This window comes from Sciurus carolinensis, chromosome 14 (genome assembly GCF_902686445.1).
Source record: "Sciurus carolinensis chromosome 14, mSciCar1.2, whole genome shotgun sequence".
Classification (NCBI taxonomy): Eukaryota; Metazoa; Chordata; class Mammalia; order Rodentia; family Sciuridae; genus Sciurus; species Sciurus carolinensis.
The window spans coordinates 51,952,644-51,973,318 of record NC_062226.1 but is presented as its reverse complement, the minus strand read 5'-3'; the positions used below and the strand labels follow the sequence as shown (position 1 = coordinate 51,973,318).

At 44.0% G+C, this 20,675-nt stretch overlaps 1 protein-coding gene across 2 annotated transcripts in view; it reads left to right on the top strand.

Moving 5' to 3' along the window:
- Adamtsl1 (ADAMTS like 1) overlaps positions 1 to 9,122 on the top strand; it is a 368,881-nt gene extending 359,759 nt beyond the window's left edge. For both annotated transcript variants that reach the window (XM_047525412.1, XM_047525411.1), the window contains 3 exons: positions 4,028 to 4,137; positions 4,886 to 5,106; positions 6,588 to 9,122. In XM_047525412.1, the coding sequence (XP_047381368.1) occupies positions 4,028 to 4,137; positions 4,886 to 5,106; positions 6,588 to 6,694 (438 nt within the window). In that variant the 3' untranslated portion in view covers positions 6,695 to 9,122. The remainder of the gene's footprint in view (positions 1 to 4,027; positions 4,138 to 4,885; positions 5,107 to 6,587) is intronic.
- The last annotated feature ends 11,553 nt before the right edge of the window (positions 9,123 to 20,675 follow it).

The following is a 20,675-nucleotide window of genomic DNA, read 5'->3' as shown; positions in this document are numbered from 1 at the left end:
CATGTGTTGCTTAAGGACATTTCAATTCATGAATGACCACATATATAATAGCAGTCCCATAAGATCATATCACTTAGTAATGTCATAGCCATCTTAGTGTAAGTACACGCTATGAAGTTTGCACAACGGGGAAATCCCCCAACAACTTTCTTAGATTGTATCCCCATCACTCAACAATAGATGACTATATACATGATGAAATATTATTCAGCCTTAAAAGAGAAAAGAAATTCTAATACATGCTACAACATGTATTAGAAACACTGTACTAAGTGAAATAAGCCAAACACAAAAGGACAAATATATAATTCTACTTATGAGGTACTCAGAATAGTCAAATTCATACAGTGTAGTAATTGGAAGAAGTGGGAATTGGAGTTTCAATTTAGGATGATGAAAAAGTTCTGGAGATGGGTAGTAGGGATAGCTGTACCACAATGTGAGTGTACTTAATGCCACTGCATTGTACATTTAAATGGCATTGAGATGGACAGATTTATTAAAGATAACAGAAAGCAATCTGTTTAAAAATCAAAATGTGATCGGGTCTAATAGTAGAAGAATGTATGCTCACATCTAAGAAACTTGTAAGATTAATAACAGAGATAACACAATAGTGAAGTGGGAAAATTTGAGTAGGCACTTCACTAAAGAAGCTGTCCAAATAAGAAATAACCCAACTAGAAGATGTTAAACTCCATTAGTAACCAGGAATATGTAAAATGAGATATAGCTCACAAGAATGCTTAAGATTTAAAATATATGACCGTGGCCATTCCAAAGTTTATCAAGGACTTAAAGTGGAAATCTTACACACCACTGGCAGGAGAAGAAATTGGCAACCTGTTTGATAGAATCTCTTAAATTTAAATATATCCACACCTATTTCTACTTCTATTTTTATACCCAACAAAAATGCAAGCATGATGTACAAACAGAGAAACAACATGTATCCCATTTGTTTACAATAAAAAAAAATGCAAGCGTGTGAGTACCAAGGGACATACATAAAGATCTTTATAGCAATATAAATTTGTATCATTAAGTATAGAAACTATAAACAAATCAAGCATTAATCAAAAGTAGATGGAAAATTATGGTCTACTCATAAAATAAAGTGTTGAACATCAACAAAAATGAACACACTTTAATAACATACCTAATTCTCCATGAGAAAAAGAAGCCAGATGCAAAAGTAGACATGAAATATGGTTCCTTTATGTAAATTTCAAAATCAAGCATAAAATTGTGTTGATGGTTAAGTCTTGACAGTGGGTATGTTTGGAGAGGGGGAAAGAGTGAAGGGAGAAGTCCTCAAGGGACTTCCAAGTTGCTAACAGTGTTCTCTTTCTTCACCCGTATTTAGGACTGACCATAATTTGTGGGGCCCAGTGCAAAATGAAACTGTGGGGCCCTTCTCCACAACTACAAGGAATGTAAAGATTGCCAGTAGAGCACTGAAGCAAGCAAAGCCCCCTTCTTTTTTTTTTATATTTATTTATTTTGACTCATTGTAAACAAATGGGGTAAAACTTATTTCTCTGGTTGTACATGAAGTAGTCATATCATTTGTGTAATCATGCATGTACATAGGGTAATGATGTTTGTCTCAATCTGTCATTTTTCCCTTCCCCCCTACCCCTCCCACCCCTCTCTCCTCTATACAATCCTCCATTCTTGCCTCCCTCCCACCCCCCCATCATGTATTATCATCCACTTATTAGCGATATCATTCTTCCTTTGGTTTTTGAGATTGGCTTATCTCACTTAGCATGATATTCTCCAACTTCATCCATTTGCCTGTAAATGCCATAATTTTATCATTCTTTATGGTGGAGTAATATTCCATTGTATATACATGCCACAGTTTCTTTATCCATTCATCAACTGAAGGACATCTAGGTTGGTTCCACAGTCTTGCTATTGTGAATTGAGCAGCTATGAACGTTGATGTGGCAAAGCCCCCTAATTGAGGGTGTGGCCATGCCATGCTGGCCTCGCTGCTGCATTCACTTTGTAAGACCTCACTGAGATGTTCTTTGCTTCACTCACATTTCTCCATGCGTGCTGTCCTTCACAGTAAGAAGTTCTTTTCTAACGTGGTTAAAACAAATTTTGTAATGTGTATTTTATCACAAAACAAAAAATAATTCTGAATCATTGGTATCAAGGGATGTTCTTTACATTTCCTCCAACCCTCATGTCTTTGTGAACAACCTTGTCAAACTGAACCCTTCAGAGCCAGAAAGAGCAATCACTGGCCTGGACAGAGGTGTCAGCCCAGGAGGGACGCTTTTACCTTGAGTCCCTTTCCTTCAGTGGTTCTTCATCTCTGAGGTCCTGGATTCCTCTGAGCATCTAGTAAAAACCAGAAGAAACCTCTTGCTAGAAAATTTCAAAGCAAATGTTAAGAGTTAATATCCCTGTGCATCCCTAGAGATCTAAAGACTTCCAAGTTAAGATCCTATGTTCCAAAGTGATCATCTTCCACTCTCATAAAAATAGAAGGGAGACTGGTGCAGTGAAGGAGGGGATGGAGGAGAGAAGGGCAAGGGGAGATACTGGGAAATGAAACGAGCTAAATTACGTTATGTGCATATACAAATATGTAACAATCCCCTATTATGTATAATGAACCAATAAAAAATTAATGCTTCTCAGTTTATACCCAAAGGACTTAAAATCAGCATATTACAGTGACACAGTCACATCAATGTTTATAGCCACTCAACTCACAATAGCTGAACTATGAAACCAACCTAGGTTCCCTTCAAAGAAGAATGAAATTATGACATTTTCCAATAATGGATGGAGTTGGAGAATATCATGCTAAGTGAAATAAGCCAAATTCAAAAAACCAAAGACTGAGTGTTTTCTCTAATATGCGGACACTAGTTCCCAATAAGGGGGTGGGGGAAGGCACTAGGGAAGATTCCAGTTACTTTGTATTAGGTAGAGGGAAGTGAAGGGAGGGGAAGAGGTACAGGGGTAGCAAGGATAGTAGAGTGAAACAGACATTATTACCTCATGTACATACATGACTGTATGACTGATGTGATCCTATAATATGCATGATCAGAAAATGAGGTATTATACTTATGTATGATTTATCAAAATGTATAAATGGAGTCTACTGTCATGTACAACTAATCAAAATAAAAATTAATTAAAAAAATTAATGGTGGGACATAATATCCTGGAGGAGTCCTCTCCAGTGTCCCCAGACATCATGAGACGTGATGGGAATGCATCTCCTCTCGTGTATCTTGTCTGCGCATTGGTTTTCTGGTTCCTTGCTCCCTTTATAGCACAATGTCTTAAATAGTCAGCTATTAATAAACTTCTCCCTAAACTTAAAAAAGGAAAGAAAGAAAAAGTGACCCCCAGCAATGTGCATCCCCCTTGTGCTAACAGGGTGGGTGTTGGCTCAGGGTCTGCTGCTTTTGTATTTTACAGACATTTGCTGGGTTAGGACTGGGCTTTGCCATCTCTGGGGAAAGCTTAACTATCTCCACAGGCACATGGCAAGAGAATAGAAGGAGGGACTGTACATACCTAAGTCTGTCTTTGTTCAGCGTCTTGGTTTGACCTGCAGAAAACACCACCAAGGAAAGGAAAGAAAAGGTGGACGTGGTTACTTGGATAAATTTAGCAAGAAAATAATAAGCCAAATTATCCTCCACACTGAAGGGGACATGGACTTATTTGGCTGCTCTAAATGCATTCCTAGCATATAATGCCAAGTTCTTTCATCTGGTTAATCTGGAAGTGGGTTGACCTTTCAGACTGGCTCTACACGTCCTCTGACCTTTGCTAGCAAAATGCCCACAGACCACAGGAAAGCTAACTGTCCCACTGTGGCATAAAGAAAACAAGCCAGTGAATGTCCTTTAGTTGGTCCAAAGAGGGGTAAGATGAATGATCTGATGGCCTCCAACAAGACCTTGCAAAAGGATCCTGCATCCCTCAGAACCTGAAGATTAAACACCCTGCTAACATGACATGTATTCCTTTTCCTGCTTTGCAGTGCAACGGGCCTTGCATCGGGCCTCGCCTCGCTGTGCAACACAGACAAGTCTTCTGCCAGACACGGGACGGCATCACCCTTCCATCAGAGCAGTGTAGCGCCCTTCCCAGGTAAGAGGCGGCCCCGGGCCTCCTCTCTTAGCCCCTACGTCAGTAGCACAGAAACAAGTTGCGAAAGACGTTTCTTCTCCAACCTTCCACAGTGCCAAGGGTCAGATGCCCTGTCTGCTCCCTTCTATCACCCCAGGCCACAGCCACCCACCCAGAGACCGATGGGCCATCTTGTGCTTGCTAAAGGGGCCAGGTTGGGCTTTCCTCTCAAGAGGATGAAACATGCAGGGGTGTTTTTCCTCAGGGGTGGGGGGCACTGCACTAATCCCAAGGTGGGCAAGAAGCCAAGGTCTACATGGTGGCCCCACCAGCTCCTCATTCTTGTGGACCTCTCTCTAGAAGTTAGGTTGAGATGAGGTGCCTTATCCCTGGATATCAACTTTTCATTCCTATCCAACCCCCAAACCCTTTTATATCTCTTCCTAGATGTCCCCTGAGAAGAGAGCTTATGGCCTAAGACTCCAGCCCCTGAGACCAGGCTTCAAGTTCTGCCTCTACCAGCCTCCACATGGCCTAGGGTTCATTCTTGGGCCTTGCATAGACATAGACATTGTAGAGAAGAGCAGATGGAGGCCCAGTCAGGGGAAGAAGCATTTGTGGCCATTCAGTAACAGAACAGAGATCAGAACCCAGGTCTGGTGATAATGGAAGTTCTTGAGGAGTTGACTGACATTCCAGGTTTGGGAGCATTATTTTCATATTTGGCCCCGTAGAGAAAGACCTTAACTCTGGCACCCTCTTCCTGCAGGCCCGTGAGCACCCAGAACTGCTGGTCAGATGCCTGCAGTGTACACTGGAGGGTTAGCCTGTGGACCCTGTGCACAGCAACCTGTGGTAACTATGGCTTCCAGTCCCGACGCGTGGAGTGTGTGCATGCCCGCACCAACAAGGCTGTGCCCGAGCACCTGTGTTCCTGGGGGCCCCGGCCCGCCAACTGGCAGCGCTGCAACATCACTCCATGTGAAAACAGTACGTTCCAATCCCAAAGATCTTTCTGCAATTTCCCCACAGGGCATCGGGTGCAGAGGGCAATCCCTAGGACTGAGCCCGAACACAGGGCACTGGATCAGGTACCCCAAGAACTGTGAGCATTTTCAGGCAGGTGAATAGGTGTGTAAAGATGTGTGTATTTATGTCCTGGCCACAAAAATGGCAGGGTGTGCTCCAAGGTCTACCACCATCACCATCCTGGTCCAGAGAAGGCCAGGTATTATTGTACAAGATCTGGGTAAAATTGGCCTCTCGCTCACCTGCAGACTGGCTGGTGCCCAAAACAAATGATTGACAATGGCAGTCAGGAGCCCGGCCACTAGAGAAAGCACTGTGAACACTAAAGCAGCTTGCAGAGTGCTTGCCACTTGGCCAGCTGCCCACCCATCACTGCTTGGCTTCTCAAGGAACAAGGGCTGCTGATCACCTCTCTCCTCTCCCACCCTGGGCATCCCCGAAACTGAGCAGAGCCCACATCCTTGGGATTTGACACTCATTTCACTCCCTCCTCTCTCAAGTCTGGAGTCTCCTCAACCCAGCATCAGCATTTGTGTCCCAATCGGGTAGGGATCTATTTTTTTTTTCTTCCTCTGAATCCAAATCCCAAATTGGAGATGTTTCCTGACAAGGACAAAAAAAAAAAAAAGGACATAAATAAATGTGGCAATGCAATTTTCCCCCAAACTGACCTTCGCTGAGCTGTGGATTCCCAACACTAAGGCAGATGCCCTGAAAGCACACATGCCTTTCCCTTTGATGCACTGGGGATGCATGATCTTTGGTGAAGTGCTGACCCATGTTGGTACCATTTGCTCACCGTTTGCAGAGACTACCAGTGTGGAATGCAAGAAGTAATTAAGACTGACTGACCAAGTCAAATAGCACCAATGATTAAGAACCAACTAGTCTGCACCAGTACTGAGCTGGAATGCTATGGGGTTGTGGCTAATGCCTGGCAGGTAGAAGGAACAAGAAGCTTAGGCAGAGAATACAAGAAAATAAACTTAACAGAAAGTAAGGCCTTGGGGAAAAAGACAACCAGCCAGAGCCTCACCTCTATCTCCTTCCACATGGGCAGCACTGAGTCCTTCTGGGAACCATCTCAAGGAGGAGAGTCACTCACTAAAATACCAAAAGTCCATGGGAAAAAGCAAGCAAGGAAGTGAGGTAGTCCAAAGAGGAGGGAAGACACAGGCAACATCAGGAAGTAGAGGAACTATGAGAGGCAACGAGGGCCCAGAGATGGGTCCCATCATTCAGCCAGAGGACTGCAGGCTGGTGCTGCCCCTGTTGTTGGCAGCCTGGGAGGCAAGTGGCTAAGCTGTGCCAGAGTGACAGCTGCCCAGAGGGGCAGCAGCACAGTGGCCAAGGCAGACCCCAGCAGCCCTCCAGCAGCCAAATGCTGGTCAGCCTCTGTTTCACATCTCCCTTCTGTCCCCTCCCCTCCCCTCCTTTCCCAGTGGAGTGCAGAGACACCACCAGGTACTGCGAGAAGGTGAAGCAGCTGAAGCTCTGCCAACTCAGTCAGTTCAAATCCCGCTGCTGCGGAACCTGTGGCAAGGCGTGAAGACGGGGCACGGGGAAGAACACTACCCTGGCCACACAAAGGACTCACGCAACCACCTGGGACGGAACTTACGCTTTCTTTGTTTTATTTATTTATTTCCCCCTCCCTCCCTCCCACCACACCCCCACTCCTGAGGACCTCAGCATGTTTTCTCTTTCAGTTAGCTGGAGGATAGAATGTTGGGAAAGGAAGAGGACAGATGTCAAAAGGAGGTTGCAGAGCAGGCCAGGCAGAGAGCAGCCAACCAGAGAGGCCTAGGAAGAGAAAGCCAGGGCCCCCGGAGACAGCAGGGAGCCAGAGGGTTTATAAAGGATTGGTGCAAACATCGGACAACCAGCTGGTCTTTCCAGGAAGCACTGTTGATATGGGTGTTGCTTCTTTGTCTCCTCCTCTACCCGCCCCCGTCCCCCAGTGGTGGTAAGGACAAGGGCAGTGACACCATGCTAAGGCAGAAACCAGCCCAGAACTGGCTCTTCTCCTCCCATGTGGGACATGGAGAACTCAAACACAGGGATAGGTAGCAGTGAAGGAGACAATCAGAATCGGCCTATTACACACACAGATGCAGAAACTGACCCAGAAAGGGAAGGGACAGCAGTGAACAGAAGACTGTGTCTGCTCATATGACAGGCTCTGAACCCCAGGGCACCTGACAGGTTCAGTGATGGTGCAGGAGGATGGTCAGAGCTCTGCTGCCCTCAGAGTGCCCTTGCTGCATGGTAGGAGACCTGTCCCTTACTGGGAGAAGGTAGGGACAATGCGTGCTCCCCATACTACCTGAGTGAACTGGCCACCTGTGCAGCAAAGCCCAGCCAGAGGTCAGCACCTGACTGGGGAGTAAATCTGTCCAGCATCTCCTCTTTGAAATCAAGAGCCCCCAGCCCTGAACTACCTGCTGCTGTGGGCCCGGGGCATTTGATCAGGGGTAGGCCAGATTTTCTGCCTACGTGGTCTTTGCTGCTCCACATAAGGGCCAAGGACGGGGTTCCCTTGGTCAAAGTCAATTCATTCATTCATTTGCCAGAGAGTAAGTATCAGGCTGAGGCAACCACTTCCTTCCAGAGCTGACCAGGGAACAGGGTGGGACAGTGGGTTTGCAGGTGCCTGCAGTGCACCCTAATTCAGCAGCTACCCCCAGGGGCTGTGGGTCCCTCACAGAGCACAAGAGCTGCTATAGGTAGTATTTATGTGGTAGGTCGGGGTGGCGTGATGAAGAGCTATGGCAAAGCCAAAGGATAGATCTAGACTCCAAGATGGTCCTGGAAGGCTTTTCAATCCACCCGCGCCACAAGGTGAACACTCCAAACCCCAAGATAATTAACACACGCCAGTTGGGGCAGCTCACACACTGCGGCCACACCTATCAGCTGTGTTGAAATGGCCACAGCAAAAACACTTCGGGACTATTCAGCCAATTGCTCATTCAGCAGAACAGTTTTGGGCAAGTGATTTTTTTTTTTTTTTTCCTTCTCCCCCGTGAAGGGCCCCAGTTTAGTAGGCTGGGCAGCCTCCCATAAGCCACACCTCACACACTTGTGAGATGCCACTCACCCTGGGGCCACCATGACATCAGGGCTGCATTTCCCATCCAGCCTGGAAGTAAAACTGGGGAGGAAAACAATATCAATCTGTATCCTCTCTAGGTGAGCTGTGGACAGTTAGGGTGGGTCTTTTTCTCCTCACCACAAACATAGGCTCTAAGAAATCATGTTACTAAAGATCAATGTAATGTTTATTTAAAATAAAAGAGAATGTTTTCTATGTATATCTTTTGTGAATATTTATTAGGATCTTGTATAAAAAAGTGCAATATTAATAATTGTACATTGTCATCCAGAAAAAAAATATTGGGGGATTTTTTTTTTTTTATTAACTTCCTACAGCTGTGTTCCTATAAACTCAGTGGCGATCATTGTATTTTTCCTATTTTTAATAGAAGCTGGTGTTTAACTCTGGATCCATTATTCTCTTTGTACAGAACTTTGTAAAAGCTAACATGGCATGCGGGGGCAACAGGTGATCCATTTGTGTCATGATGGTGTTGCATGGACTGATAGACATCTTCTATAATAGTCACGTGGTTAATTCTGTCTAGTTCAACAGCTATTGAAAATTGGCGGCCAAAATTCACATTTCCTTAAAAAAAAAAAAAAAAAAAATAGCTGTCTTCCAGTTCCATCACATGTCAGGGTGAGGAGTTGGAAGTGGGTTTCAGAGCAAGTTGGAGAGCCGAGGTAGGTGTGAGGTGGGAGGAGTGTGCTCCTTGCATGAGATGAATGTACATTTACTGTTTGTTCTGTGAATTGTGACTCAGCAGTACCACAGATTATTAGGGCTGCTGGATAATGTGGAAGGAGGCACTTCCTCCTCTAAAACACAAAACTGTATTTATATTTTTTGTACAGATAATACAGCTTATTTATTTAAATCTTGTTGTCCGAGTCTCTCTTAAGCTCAGCCTTCCCATCATGTTTTATACTGGTGGTGGGGGGGGGAGGGTTGTTGAGGAAAAGTCCCTGTCAGTTTGGTGGTTCCCTGTCACTTATGTGTATCTGGCTGAAACCGAAGGATTGCAGTCTTCAGCTTCGCACAGGAAGCTCAGGGCCTGCCTCTGGAAGGGCCAGCTCTCTGAATGAACCCAGAGCAGCTACACCGGTATACTCACGCTCATTTAGGCTGAGCCAGTCATCTCATTTACAGCCATTTGTGGTGTCCTGGGACAGATGCAGACTTGGGTGTGGAAGTCCCTCTCTTCAGGTCAGACTTCCTGTCAACAGGGGTGTGTGTGGTGTGAAGCATCTGCATGATGAAATTGTGAATACAGACTATAATCCAGGCTAACCTTTTTAGAGTACTGCATTTAATCTTCACATCAACCCTGTGATTATCCCTCTGTGCAGAGGGGTAAATAAAATCCCAGAGAAACCCAAGGTCACCCAACTGGTGGGAGCAGGACTCTCATCCAGGCAGTGTAACTCTAGCCAAAGCCTTGCTCCTCCCCGTGGTGCTGCCTCCCATCCCTCTGGGCTACAGTTGAGGACAGACCGTTAGCGTAGAATAGGAAATCTGGTCAAATTGAGGAATGGAGGCCATGGAGTCTGGGAAGTCGGAGGCCCCTGGAGATTGGAATGTCAGTGTCTCCAGAGCCCTTTTGATCACCAAGGTTACCTGCATAACTACCCCCCCCACGCAAAATGCTGCACACAGGGAATTGCTAATTAATGTCTCCTGGGCCCCTACTTCAATCTCTAGTTGGCCCTTCCCCCTGCCATCTGCTGCTCACCTTTTTTGCTATGTCACCGGCAACTCCTGGGCCAAGGAGAGAGATAAGGAAGGAAGAGAACAGAACAAAGAAGACCCTAATCTATAAAAGATGTAGGGTGCACTCATTTCTTGGGATTTGAGAACATCAGCCATAGCCCCCTTCTCCCTCCCAGGAGGTCTGTATTATTAACTTTAAATAACACCTACTTAATATGCTTGCCTTGGCATGCTTCTCTAGTGTTCAAACTTTAACATTTGAGGAAGCAGAACTTGTCACTGGTAAACGGGGGTATCACCACAGCCACCTCAACACACAACTATCCTTCCCCCACTGATTTCAGGTTGTAGATGATGACAGTGGGGGCATTTTACAGGAACTCTTGCTTTCTTCTGTCCTAAAATTAATTTCTTTGGTTTAAAGGGTTCCTACCTTCCTATTTTTAAAGCATTTTAAATATAGACATACAGCAGAAAGATAGCTGTTGTACGAAGTGCAGAAAAATCAAAAGTACCTTTGTAGAGTTCTTTACAAACGGGCTCTACAGACGGCATGTCCCCAGAGCCCAAGTGATAATCCACACAGGAACTGCTAGAGACACTCCTGAGCACCCAAACCCAAAAGCCAAGCTCTGACCAGTTTTCCAGAAACTCACCCAACACCTCACACTCCCATTTAGCAGCGTGAAAACTTACCCAAAAGCTCTTCCTGAAATTCTAGTCATTTTCTAAGAAGTTTTACATTTTGCTTTAAAGAAAATCCAATGCTAGAACCATAAACATATGCCAGTGACCAAACAATATCCTACAGTGGTCCCAGGGCAGGGGCGAGAACCCAGAGGTGCCAGAGCAAAAACTCAAGATGGCTCAAGTAGTGGGAACACACAGAAGTTTTTCCAGCCCAAATCATAGAACTCCACAGGGAGGAAAAAAAGATCCCTACCAAGATGCTACCAATCACAGTACAAATGTTTGGAATTTTTGGAATTTTAGTCACAGGTCAGTCCTGGGGTTGTAATTCTTTTATTTTTTTCTTTTCTTTTTTTTTCTTTTTTTTAAAGTTGTACATGGACACAATACCTTTATTTTATTTCTTTATTTTTATGTAGTACTGAGAATCAAACCCAGTGCCTCACATGTACTAGGTAAGTGCTTTACCACTGAGTTACAACCCCAGCCCACTGGGCAGTGAGGAATAGGGGTGTAATTTTTCATGTTAGTCACTAATTAATCTCTTAAGTTTATAGGACTCTAGTAAGATGAATCCAGGAAATCTGAAAGACCAGGAGGACCAGAATAGTCTACAGTCAACAAAGCCCATTCATGCCTCAGCTTCCTCATCTGTACAAGTAGAATATTACATAGGGTAGGGTTCTTGTGAGAAAAATATTAATTCATGTTGAGAAAACATAGGGTACAGGCATATCATCAATGTATGCATTGAATGTTCATTGCTATTATCATGATCCAAAATACCCTGATAGAGATGGGAGAGAAAGGGCAGGGCTGACACAATGTTAGCTAATTCATGCTATTTCCCCTTTGTTATCTTTGAAAGACTCTCTCTTGTATTTCCATTTTTGGATGAGAAGGAAACCAGTCATTCTTTTATAAAGCATAATACTATACAATAGCATCAATAACAGAGATTTTAATGAATCAAGTTCTGTGTCTTGGAAAAACACAGATCAGTCCACATAGCCAACTCAAGACTCACCAGAATACCAGTATACCTTCAGAAAAGCTTCCCAGGACAAATGTTCTCTTATAACATATAACATGTAACATCAGAGACACACACCTACTCCCAAGTCAAAATACCCAACTGCCATTTCCTTTGAGTTAGTATAAAAAATGGAAAAGTTCTCATTTCATGAGAAAATATACAAGAAAAACCTAAAGTCAAGGGCATCTCATTTGCCAAGGGCTAGAGTTTCTCATAAATGATACACTATTATCCCTTTTCTTCATCCTGCAAATAAACCCAAAGGAAATAATCCAATTTTGTTAATGGTTCCGAGCTAATAAGAGACAAGTTTCACCTCAATAATCAATCTGTGAGGCTCCCAAAAGTAGTCAAAGTCACCCACAAAGGGCAGAGGCAATGATGGGGTAGACAAAGAGATGGAGTTCTTGGGAAACAGTTCCATGAAAATAAACTGTCAGGTGAATTAACCTAGGAAGACTGAAATTAGGAAGCGAAATAAAACACAACACCCTTGGTTTTGTCTCTGCCCCTCATTTTTTCAGAGAACCAACTATGAACTGAAGATTTCATGATTCAGACTTGGTATCCACTGAACGTGAGTTATGGTAGGAAAGTTATCTACCCATGTCACACACTGCTGATTAGGAAAGTATCAGTGATGATATAAGCCTTGAAGTAACACTAAAGAACTTGAATGCATGATAAATTCTACCAATTCTCGGAGTTTAACCCAAAAAGGTCTCTCTCTCCCACCCAGCCATCCTGTTCACTTAGAAATAAATGATGTTTTTACAGGTCAAATGTAATAATGCTTGTTGGAGACTAGTATCTCTAGCTAAACCTCAGCTTCTTATTCATAGCACCCTGAAACATTCAACTGTTTTTTGCTACCCCTGAATTGGAAGACAAATATTGACAATCAAGCCTTTGCTAATAAGAACTGAGCTGTCCCCTTGTCAACTAGACGTTTATAACTTCACTCAGTTGGTTTCCGTGAAGCACCTGGTCCCAATCAACCACGTGTCATGCCTCTGATAACACAATATACAGATGTCACTCACCTCTCTGTTTTCAAAGGGCAAAACCCAACTTCGACCAAATATTTCCCAAGCTGCTCCTAAAGATATAGTTTATATATATGTAAACAGAAGTTAAATGTGCAGTTTTATGTGAGTGAAGAGAAAGCAGACAGAGAGGAATGGTTCTCCTGCCGAACATAAATAATATTTGTTTAAGCACAATGCTCAGGGCCTGAGACATTGCACGGTCAGCATTCTGAATGCCTTCAGCATGCCTGGGGAATCCGCCTTCTCCACGGGGAGTTTGTGATGACCAGGTTGACCTCGTTACAAATTTCAGGTAGGTCAGTGGACAAATTGTGAACTACTCAGTTACTCGGTTAGCAACTCCAGAAAATGTTTGATGGTCAAGGTCAGGAGTGAGGTGATGAAGTGTGTCCTGGTCTTGGTTTTCTTCCCCTCCACCCTCAACATCACTTTTAAAATAACAATGAAAGGACCAAGAAATAACTTTGAGGTCAGTCAGTGAAGGATGTCAAAATTGTTCAGTCACCCATGTAGTTCTGCCCCATGGCTAGAGCTCACCATGACACAATGCCAGTGCATAGGAGATGCCAGCTCCAAGAATTCCCATGCTGACTTTCTTCAACCTGCCCAGGCCCCCTCCCAACCAGAGTAGAGAGACTCAAGGTACCCACCTGAAAGCAGGGTCCCAAGATTAGAATCTGCCACTCCCTTGCACAATGAGGTTTGCTTTTGCATATGAGTCTATCTGGAAAACAACTCAAGTCCTCATCTGGTTCTAGTGATCCTTGCCTGCCAGGTGGGCAACCATCCCTGCTCAACTTCTCTTTTCTGTTTTTTTTCTCATCACGAAACTTTCCTTTCCCTCAGAGCTAGACACACTCTTGCTAAGCACCAACTCTGGATCCTGAGAACCTACTGCCTGTCTTCAGGGAGCTTGAGGGTCCAGTATGTTCTACTGCAATTGTGAAGTGCAGTTCTAGGACTCTCCAGCTCTTCCTCCTTATTTGGTTCCTTCCATAGTCAGTACCCAACAATTTCTCACTTTAGTCCTAATTCTCTCTCTGGAGCTTTTTGCAAAGTTCTCCTGACTAGTCTTCTTAAATCCGTTCTGGTCTCTGCCAATCCACTCTCCATGTAGAAGTTAGAATTGTTATATTGCCTGTGAATACTTCAATATTAACTGATGTGTATGTGTGAAATTAACTTAAATTTACTTCCTAGTTAGCTACATTTAATATACCCAATCATGAATCTACACTGCAGAAATGGCATAGCAAGCATCTCAGATACTTTTATCTAAATCTGCACAAGAGGGTTTATTAGTTACACAAAGTTCTTTACTTACACACAGGTGAAATGTGCAAGGCTGGAGGATTAGGAAGAGTACACAGCACCCCTGTCCTTGCATGAATAATCTAAATTCTAGCCTCCATGGCTTGAATGTGTCCCTCTCCATCACAGGTGCTACCAATGGGGTGATATTAAGAGATGATAGTAAGGGTCCCTCCCCTCATGAATGGGATTAGGTCTCTCATAAAAAAGAGTTCTGTCTCTTTTTGCCCTTTCACCTTGTGCCATATGAGGACACAGTATTCCTTCCCTTCGAAGGTTGCAGTGTTCAAAGTCCCATCCTGGAAGCAGAGAATAGCCCACATGTTCGTGCCTTGATCTTGAACTTCCTGATCTCCAAAATTATGAAAAATCAAATTTCTATTCTTTATAAGTCACGCAGTCTGTAGTACTCTGAGTAATAGTATTACAGCACAAACAGACTAAGATGTCCCAAAACCCAGCAGCCTGAAACTCCCAATCCAGCTAGGGCTGTGTGCCACACTCTGTTTGCTTGATCTGACCAGAGTAGTTTGGGGTTGATCTTACTATGGGAACGTTCACCTTGGAGAACTGTTTGCCAGTGTCCAGGGTGGGACAACAGGATTTATTCAAGTTCAAGAGGCAGGTTATACAATTGCTTTAGGTCATTTTGCTCACATTTCTGCACTTGTTGGACTTTGTCTCACTGCAATACACCCTGTCAGTGATCAGAAAAATGGCATACATCAGTTTTCAAAGATATTTTCTCAAAGGATGGTTGACTTGTTTTAAAACATTCTACACCTTCCCACTGTTATTAAGAACCAGACTGCTTAAAATATCCTCAGGCACCCTGTGATGGCTTGGCCTCCTCTCTGGGTGACTCACATCAGTCCTGAGGGCTCCATTCCCTCCCTTCTTCACCTTCCCATCAACCATGACATGCCAACCACTGTACCCACCACCATCTACTTTTCTCTGGTTAAGTCAGGGCAAGGTAAAAATGGAGGCTCTCAAATGTCTGTTATATGAAGCTTTTTCAATATTGCCCAATTTACAACCACTTTCCCAGCTGCTTTACAGCAGAAGTGGATAGCTGGGCCTCTCAGTCCTTTGATGGCATTCAGAGTTGGATGCAAACTAAGATCCAAAGTCACTGTCGAGGGTAGGGAATCCTGTTTTCATAAAATTGCCTCCCTCCTTCCTTCTCTCTCTCCTCCCTTGCCCCACTGCACCTGTCCATTTATTTTTAGACCAGTTTTGTATTTGTGACTGAAAATTAAATTGCAATTATTTATAACTTCCCCTCTTCCAACTTAGGTGGATACCCGCCCCCCCCCCAAAATGATCTTTTACTTTGCTGAAAAGGTGGTGGGTAGAAATACTAAAAGTGTTCAAGAGAAGACTAAATTGTACTACATAATGAAAGGATGGGAAAATCCAGAAGGATAGATCTGGATAACCGGAGAGGCCAGGAGAGAGAAGATGGAGGAGGGAAGGAAAAGTGAGGTCGATCTCAGCTGACAGTCACAACCTCAGAGAAGACATCCCTGCCCTCTGAGCTAACTGGTGTCCTCTTCCCTCAAAGTACCCAGGACAATCACAGCTGCTTGTCCAACCCTGGCGCCTGACTTCGGAAAAGGCCCTTTCTCCCTCAGGACCATGGGGAGAGAGGAGAAACAGAACAAGGTATAGGGTTTACAGAAATCATAGTAGTGCAGTCACTCTTTATCGGGGACCACAGTGGGAGGCAGAAGGGACATGACTGGTTCTACAAAAGCAGCATGCAGGCTGCCCAGCATCCAGATGTCCTCCCCAGCGCTCCCCAATGTCAACAGATGGCAACTCCATCCTTTCTATCACTCCAGTTCCTAAATTCTAGAGTCATGCTCAATTCCCTCTCATGTTCACCCCACATCCAATCAGCAACCACATGTGGCCTACCTTTTTGAAACATATCCAGGATCAACTCTTTCCATGACCCCCACTTTTACTCCCCAGGCAGAAAGCCTACAGGGCCCTGCTTCTACCCAGACTACCTATGGCTTCCTCAAGCAGTCAGGGGACCACAGTGACGATTTTCACTTAAACCCAATCATGGCACTTTCCAGTTCCAAGCATCATGTTTGCTCCCCTTGACTGACCTCCTTACTGCCTTTGCCCTAGTTGTTCCCTGATATCCTCTTGGCTCCCTCCTTCAGCACCTCCTTTCTCAGTGACCCTTGCTGAGCACATTTCAACCTATAATTAACCACCATCTGTCCTTCCTAAGTTCCCGAGTCACTTCATCTGGATTACATTTCCCCTGCACTTATTGCCTTCTGACATATCATATACTTTTTTGCTTTAATATGTATTTATTATTTTAATTATTTATTATATGCAACTGTTCATTGTTTATCATGCTCTTTATTATAAAGAAAGGTCTATCTCCCCTGCTAGACTATGAGTTCCACAAGGGCAGGGTGTAAGTCTGGGTTGTTTTTGGTTTGGTTTGGTTTGGCTTGGTTGGTTTTTTTACTGATGTAACTCCAAAGCACCCAGAACAGAGCCTGGCACCCAATATACATTTTCTGAAGGAACAAATGAATAAATCTATGTATTTATATGTGTGGATGGATGGATGAAGGAAAGAAAAGAGGCAGAAGTGTGGTCAGGGCTTGATAGTGCATTCTGTCATCCCAGTGACCAGAGCTAAGACAGCCGTGTGGGGCTGTAGAGAAGGAGAGGAGGCACTGTGAGAGGAGGAGGAGGCAGCAGGGGTTCTGAATCACTGCCCATCACACAGGGAACTCACCTGACAAGCAGAAAGTAGATGCCAGGAAGAAGCTGGAGAGCACCTGAGGGCCACCTGGGAGATGTCCCTAGGGCAAGAATATGTTGAAGAGTGACCCTGACCCAGACCCCAAAAGACGACTTACACAGCCAGAAAAGGGCACCATGACAGCCTCAAGTCGGGGCCTCTTGGGCCCACTGAAAGCTAAGGTGAGAGAATCATGGAGTCTCCACGAGCTCGTTACCCAAGAAGTCAAAACCTCCCTAAACACCATCGTGTAGGGTTTTATAATGAAACAAACAGTAGGTGCGACTGTGTGTTACCAAGTCACAAGATGAAAATACCTTTTCTGTAAATCTCAAGGGACCATTTTCCAGAGTAAAAAGAATCCAGTCTAAAGTAATTAATGGTTTCAAACCAAGAGCTTAAAAATTTAAAGAGCCTTTTAAATAACCTTCAGCTCCTGGATGTAATCATAACCTTTTACGTGTTAGACTTGCAAGTAAACAAGTGTTGTATAAAGGAACCTTACTGCAATCTCATCAACACTGTATTTGTGTGAGTGTGTGAATGTGTGTGTGTGTGTGTGTGTGTGTCCAGAAAGGATTGTGGAGTAGGTTAGTAAGCTAACCTGCACTGGGCACAGTGGAGACTCACACACCACTGCCATGCCCAGAGTTCTCTCAGCTTCTTTACTTGAGTCTGCACCTGCAAACTGCATGCCCTTTAAAAGCATCCCAGAACTTGTTCTTTTCTCTCAGTGTGAACACCTCCTGCTTCTCTCTAGCACTCTCCTTCCTCCATGGTGCCATTCAAAAACCTCTTTACTGTCCATGCGGTTTGTTTTACAGACTTCCTTTCCTCTAACCTCCTGAGCAACCCTGTAAGGAATCTGCCTCATTGTTTAACCTCTCTGAGCCTCAACTGCCTCCCCACCCCAGGGAGCAGGTAGGGATCTCAGCAACAGAAATGGGTCATGCTGATTAAATAAGATGCTTATGTGCTGGGGCTTCTGTTCTTTCAAGGGCTCTACACGGCAATATCCAAGAGGTTGTCCGCTATAAGTGAACTTTCCCAGGTCCCCTACATCCTGCCCTCTAGCTGTACCATAACCTCTCATTCATCAAGAAGCCACACCTATCTCAAAGGTCAATGTTCAGGCTATGTTAACACTCAGAGGTGAACTTGAGGCCCTGCAGGATCCAGTGAGGTCTCTGAATCACCAAAGAAAGACTGAACCATGTTTGTATGGTTTGTGTATTTTACTGTATTCCAAACTATTTGCAAAAATTTGTGATGAGTACTGAACAGTAATTCTCAAAGTGTGTTCAACAGGTTTTACACAATTAAAGGACTCTACTGTCTCCATTTTAAAATGTTGTTTCTGCCTGCTCAGCATTCATTCTTCCTTTCCCTGGAAGCTAAACTTGTGTTTTCTTTTGGGGAACCACCCTCCAGACCTCCTGCTTTTTGTGCCATTCACATGGGTCGACCACACATACACAAGATTTGCTTCAGGGGTGGACCCCAGTTCAGGCCTGGGCAATAAGTATTTTCTATTGCCACAACGATCAGCTCTGGGATCTGCATGAGACTCAAGCCAGCAAAAGACAATTCAGGGATTTTTAGTGGAACCACTGGAAATGGGAGGCTCTTTTCCACTAAGATTGCTAGATAAGAGAATGTTATAAGCCTAGAATCACTCGAAATTACTATATGGACACGGCCTGCCTTAGAAAGCAATATGGAGAAAGTAAAGCCAAAAGATGGCGACCAGGACCTCATTACATCATTGGAGCCCTTGGATCCAATGATGTCTAAAGTCAACAGATAACGTCGTCCTGGAGTGTTCCATTGCCTGAGCCAATAAATTATATTTTTTGCTTGAGCACTTGTGATTGCAAGAATGCTGGTTCTTATACTGAGTTTCACAACATTAAATAAGGTTTCTTTACTGTAGGGCTTCATAGAGACTTCAAAATATTAACATGCATTATGAATCTGCATCAGAGGATATAATATGAAGCATTTCCCAAACTTATCTGTCTAATGAACTTCTTTTGGAAGACCCTACCATAGGACTTATATTCCACAGAAAACTCCTTAGTAAAGACCCATACATGTTACCTATAGGTTCACCTAATATTAAAATAGTGCAAATCCCCATTCACTTATTATTCTGAGTAAATAAGACAAATGGGAATTCATTTATCCAACACTGTTGATGCATTTTTCCAGCCCTTAAAAATGCATGTGTATATTTTTTTATTCTTTTTACTAAATTGGGGTCATAAGCACAAACCATAATATATTTTTCCAGACTTAATAAAATGTGTGTGTGCGTGTGTATACAGGGGCGGGGGGAGACAGAGAGAGAGAGAGAGGGAGAGAGAGAGAGAGAGAGAGACATTTCTTTATTATATTGGGGTCATAATTCCTGAGCTGCTTTATTTTCGAGTTCTGTGTTTTAAAATAGTTGTAGCTTCTCATCTCACTGCCAAGCTATCAGCTGTCACTCCTTTTTTTCTAAATGTGTCTGCCTCTAGCAATAGCCCCTCATACTCTTCTGTGGGCACAAACCAGAGAAGAGAAACTCATTGGAATTGTGTATTTTTTAAAAAGTTGGGGCAGGGCCAATATGCCCAGCATTCTAGCCAGGGTAGGTGGTATGCACTGAGTTTCTGTTCATGAAATTCATGTCCATGGTGATTTTGGCACCTTCAGGCTGCTTCTTTCCAGGTTGCTGCCTTAGTTTTATACAGCTAAACTTTCCAAATAACTGACCTTCAAATATGGGAAGTACTATCATACTTAGCCAAGAAAAGAACCACTCCAGCTTAAGAGTAAGCCCTGAATTTTGCTTAGAAACTGCAAAATGAAAAGGGTTTTTTTTTTTTTTTAAACCAGGAGAACTCACAGTCCAAAAATTTCCAATTCTAAGTTTGTAAGTCATCCATTGGCACAGAAGTCAAATTTCAGGCATTTTGTCCACCTATAACTCTCAAGTTGTTGTTTGCTCTTCCAGGGTATTTGTGGGCTTCCCTGTTTTATGATCCTATAATGGAATGGATGAGGATTTGGTAATACAGGGAAGTAAACATTCTCCCTCTTGTCACCGAGAGTGTAGCCTTGGCCCTGAGCAGGTAGGTAAGCAGGGGCACACACAGGCAGGCTGGTATGGGCAGAAAAAACTCACCAAAATCAATGCTAGACTCAACTGGATGAGTGGGAACTTTATGAATCCTTTTGATTAGAATCAAAGATGATTTTCAGCCACACTTTGAGGCATGACAAGGAAAAGACATCAGGACTTCTCCTGTCTATGTCTGGAGATCCTGAGGCATGGACTGGAGGCACCTGTGGCCCAGTATATGGTGTACAGAGGAGCCCTGATGCCTTTTCCAGAATACACAACAAATGTTCTGGAAGGTTCATAGGCTCCTGGGTTCCCCTTGCATCCCCACAGTGGGGAGAAGCCAGGCACCTGCTCAGACAGCCATGTGCGAATTTTGTGTCCGTTCTGCCAAAGAAAACACCCCTGCCTAACCCCCGCCCCAGAATTTAGACTCAGAAGGGCCTCTGTCTTCCCACTTAGAGGCCTGCTGACCAGATGTGGGCTTGGGTGATGGCCGGAGGGTCCAGGGGGCCCATTAATCTGCAATTAGAACTGTACATGCCCCGACCTACCCCTCCTGCTTCCTCTTGACAAGTACACAGCTGAAAAGCACTTTTAGAGGAAATAGATCCTTCAGTTCATCTCCAAGATGTGTCACTTTGGAAATCATTGCCCTGAGGTCATTAGCTCCACTCCTGCCTTAGAAGCAGAAGCTTAGGTTGGGGGATAGTTATTTTTACTGTGTGTTTTACTTCAAACAATCT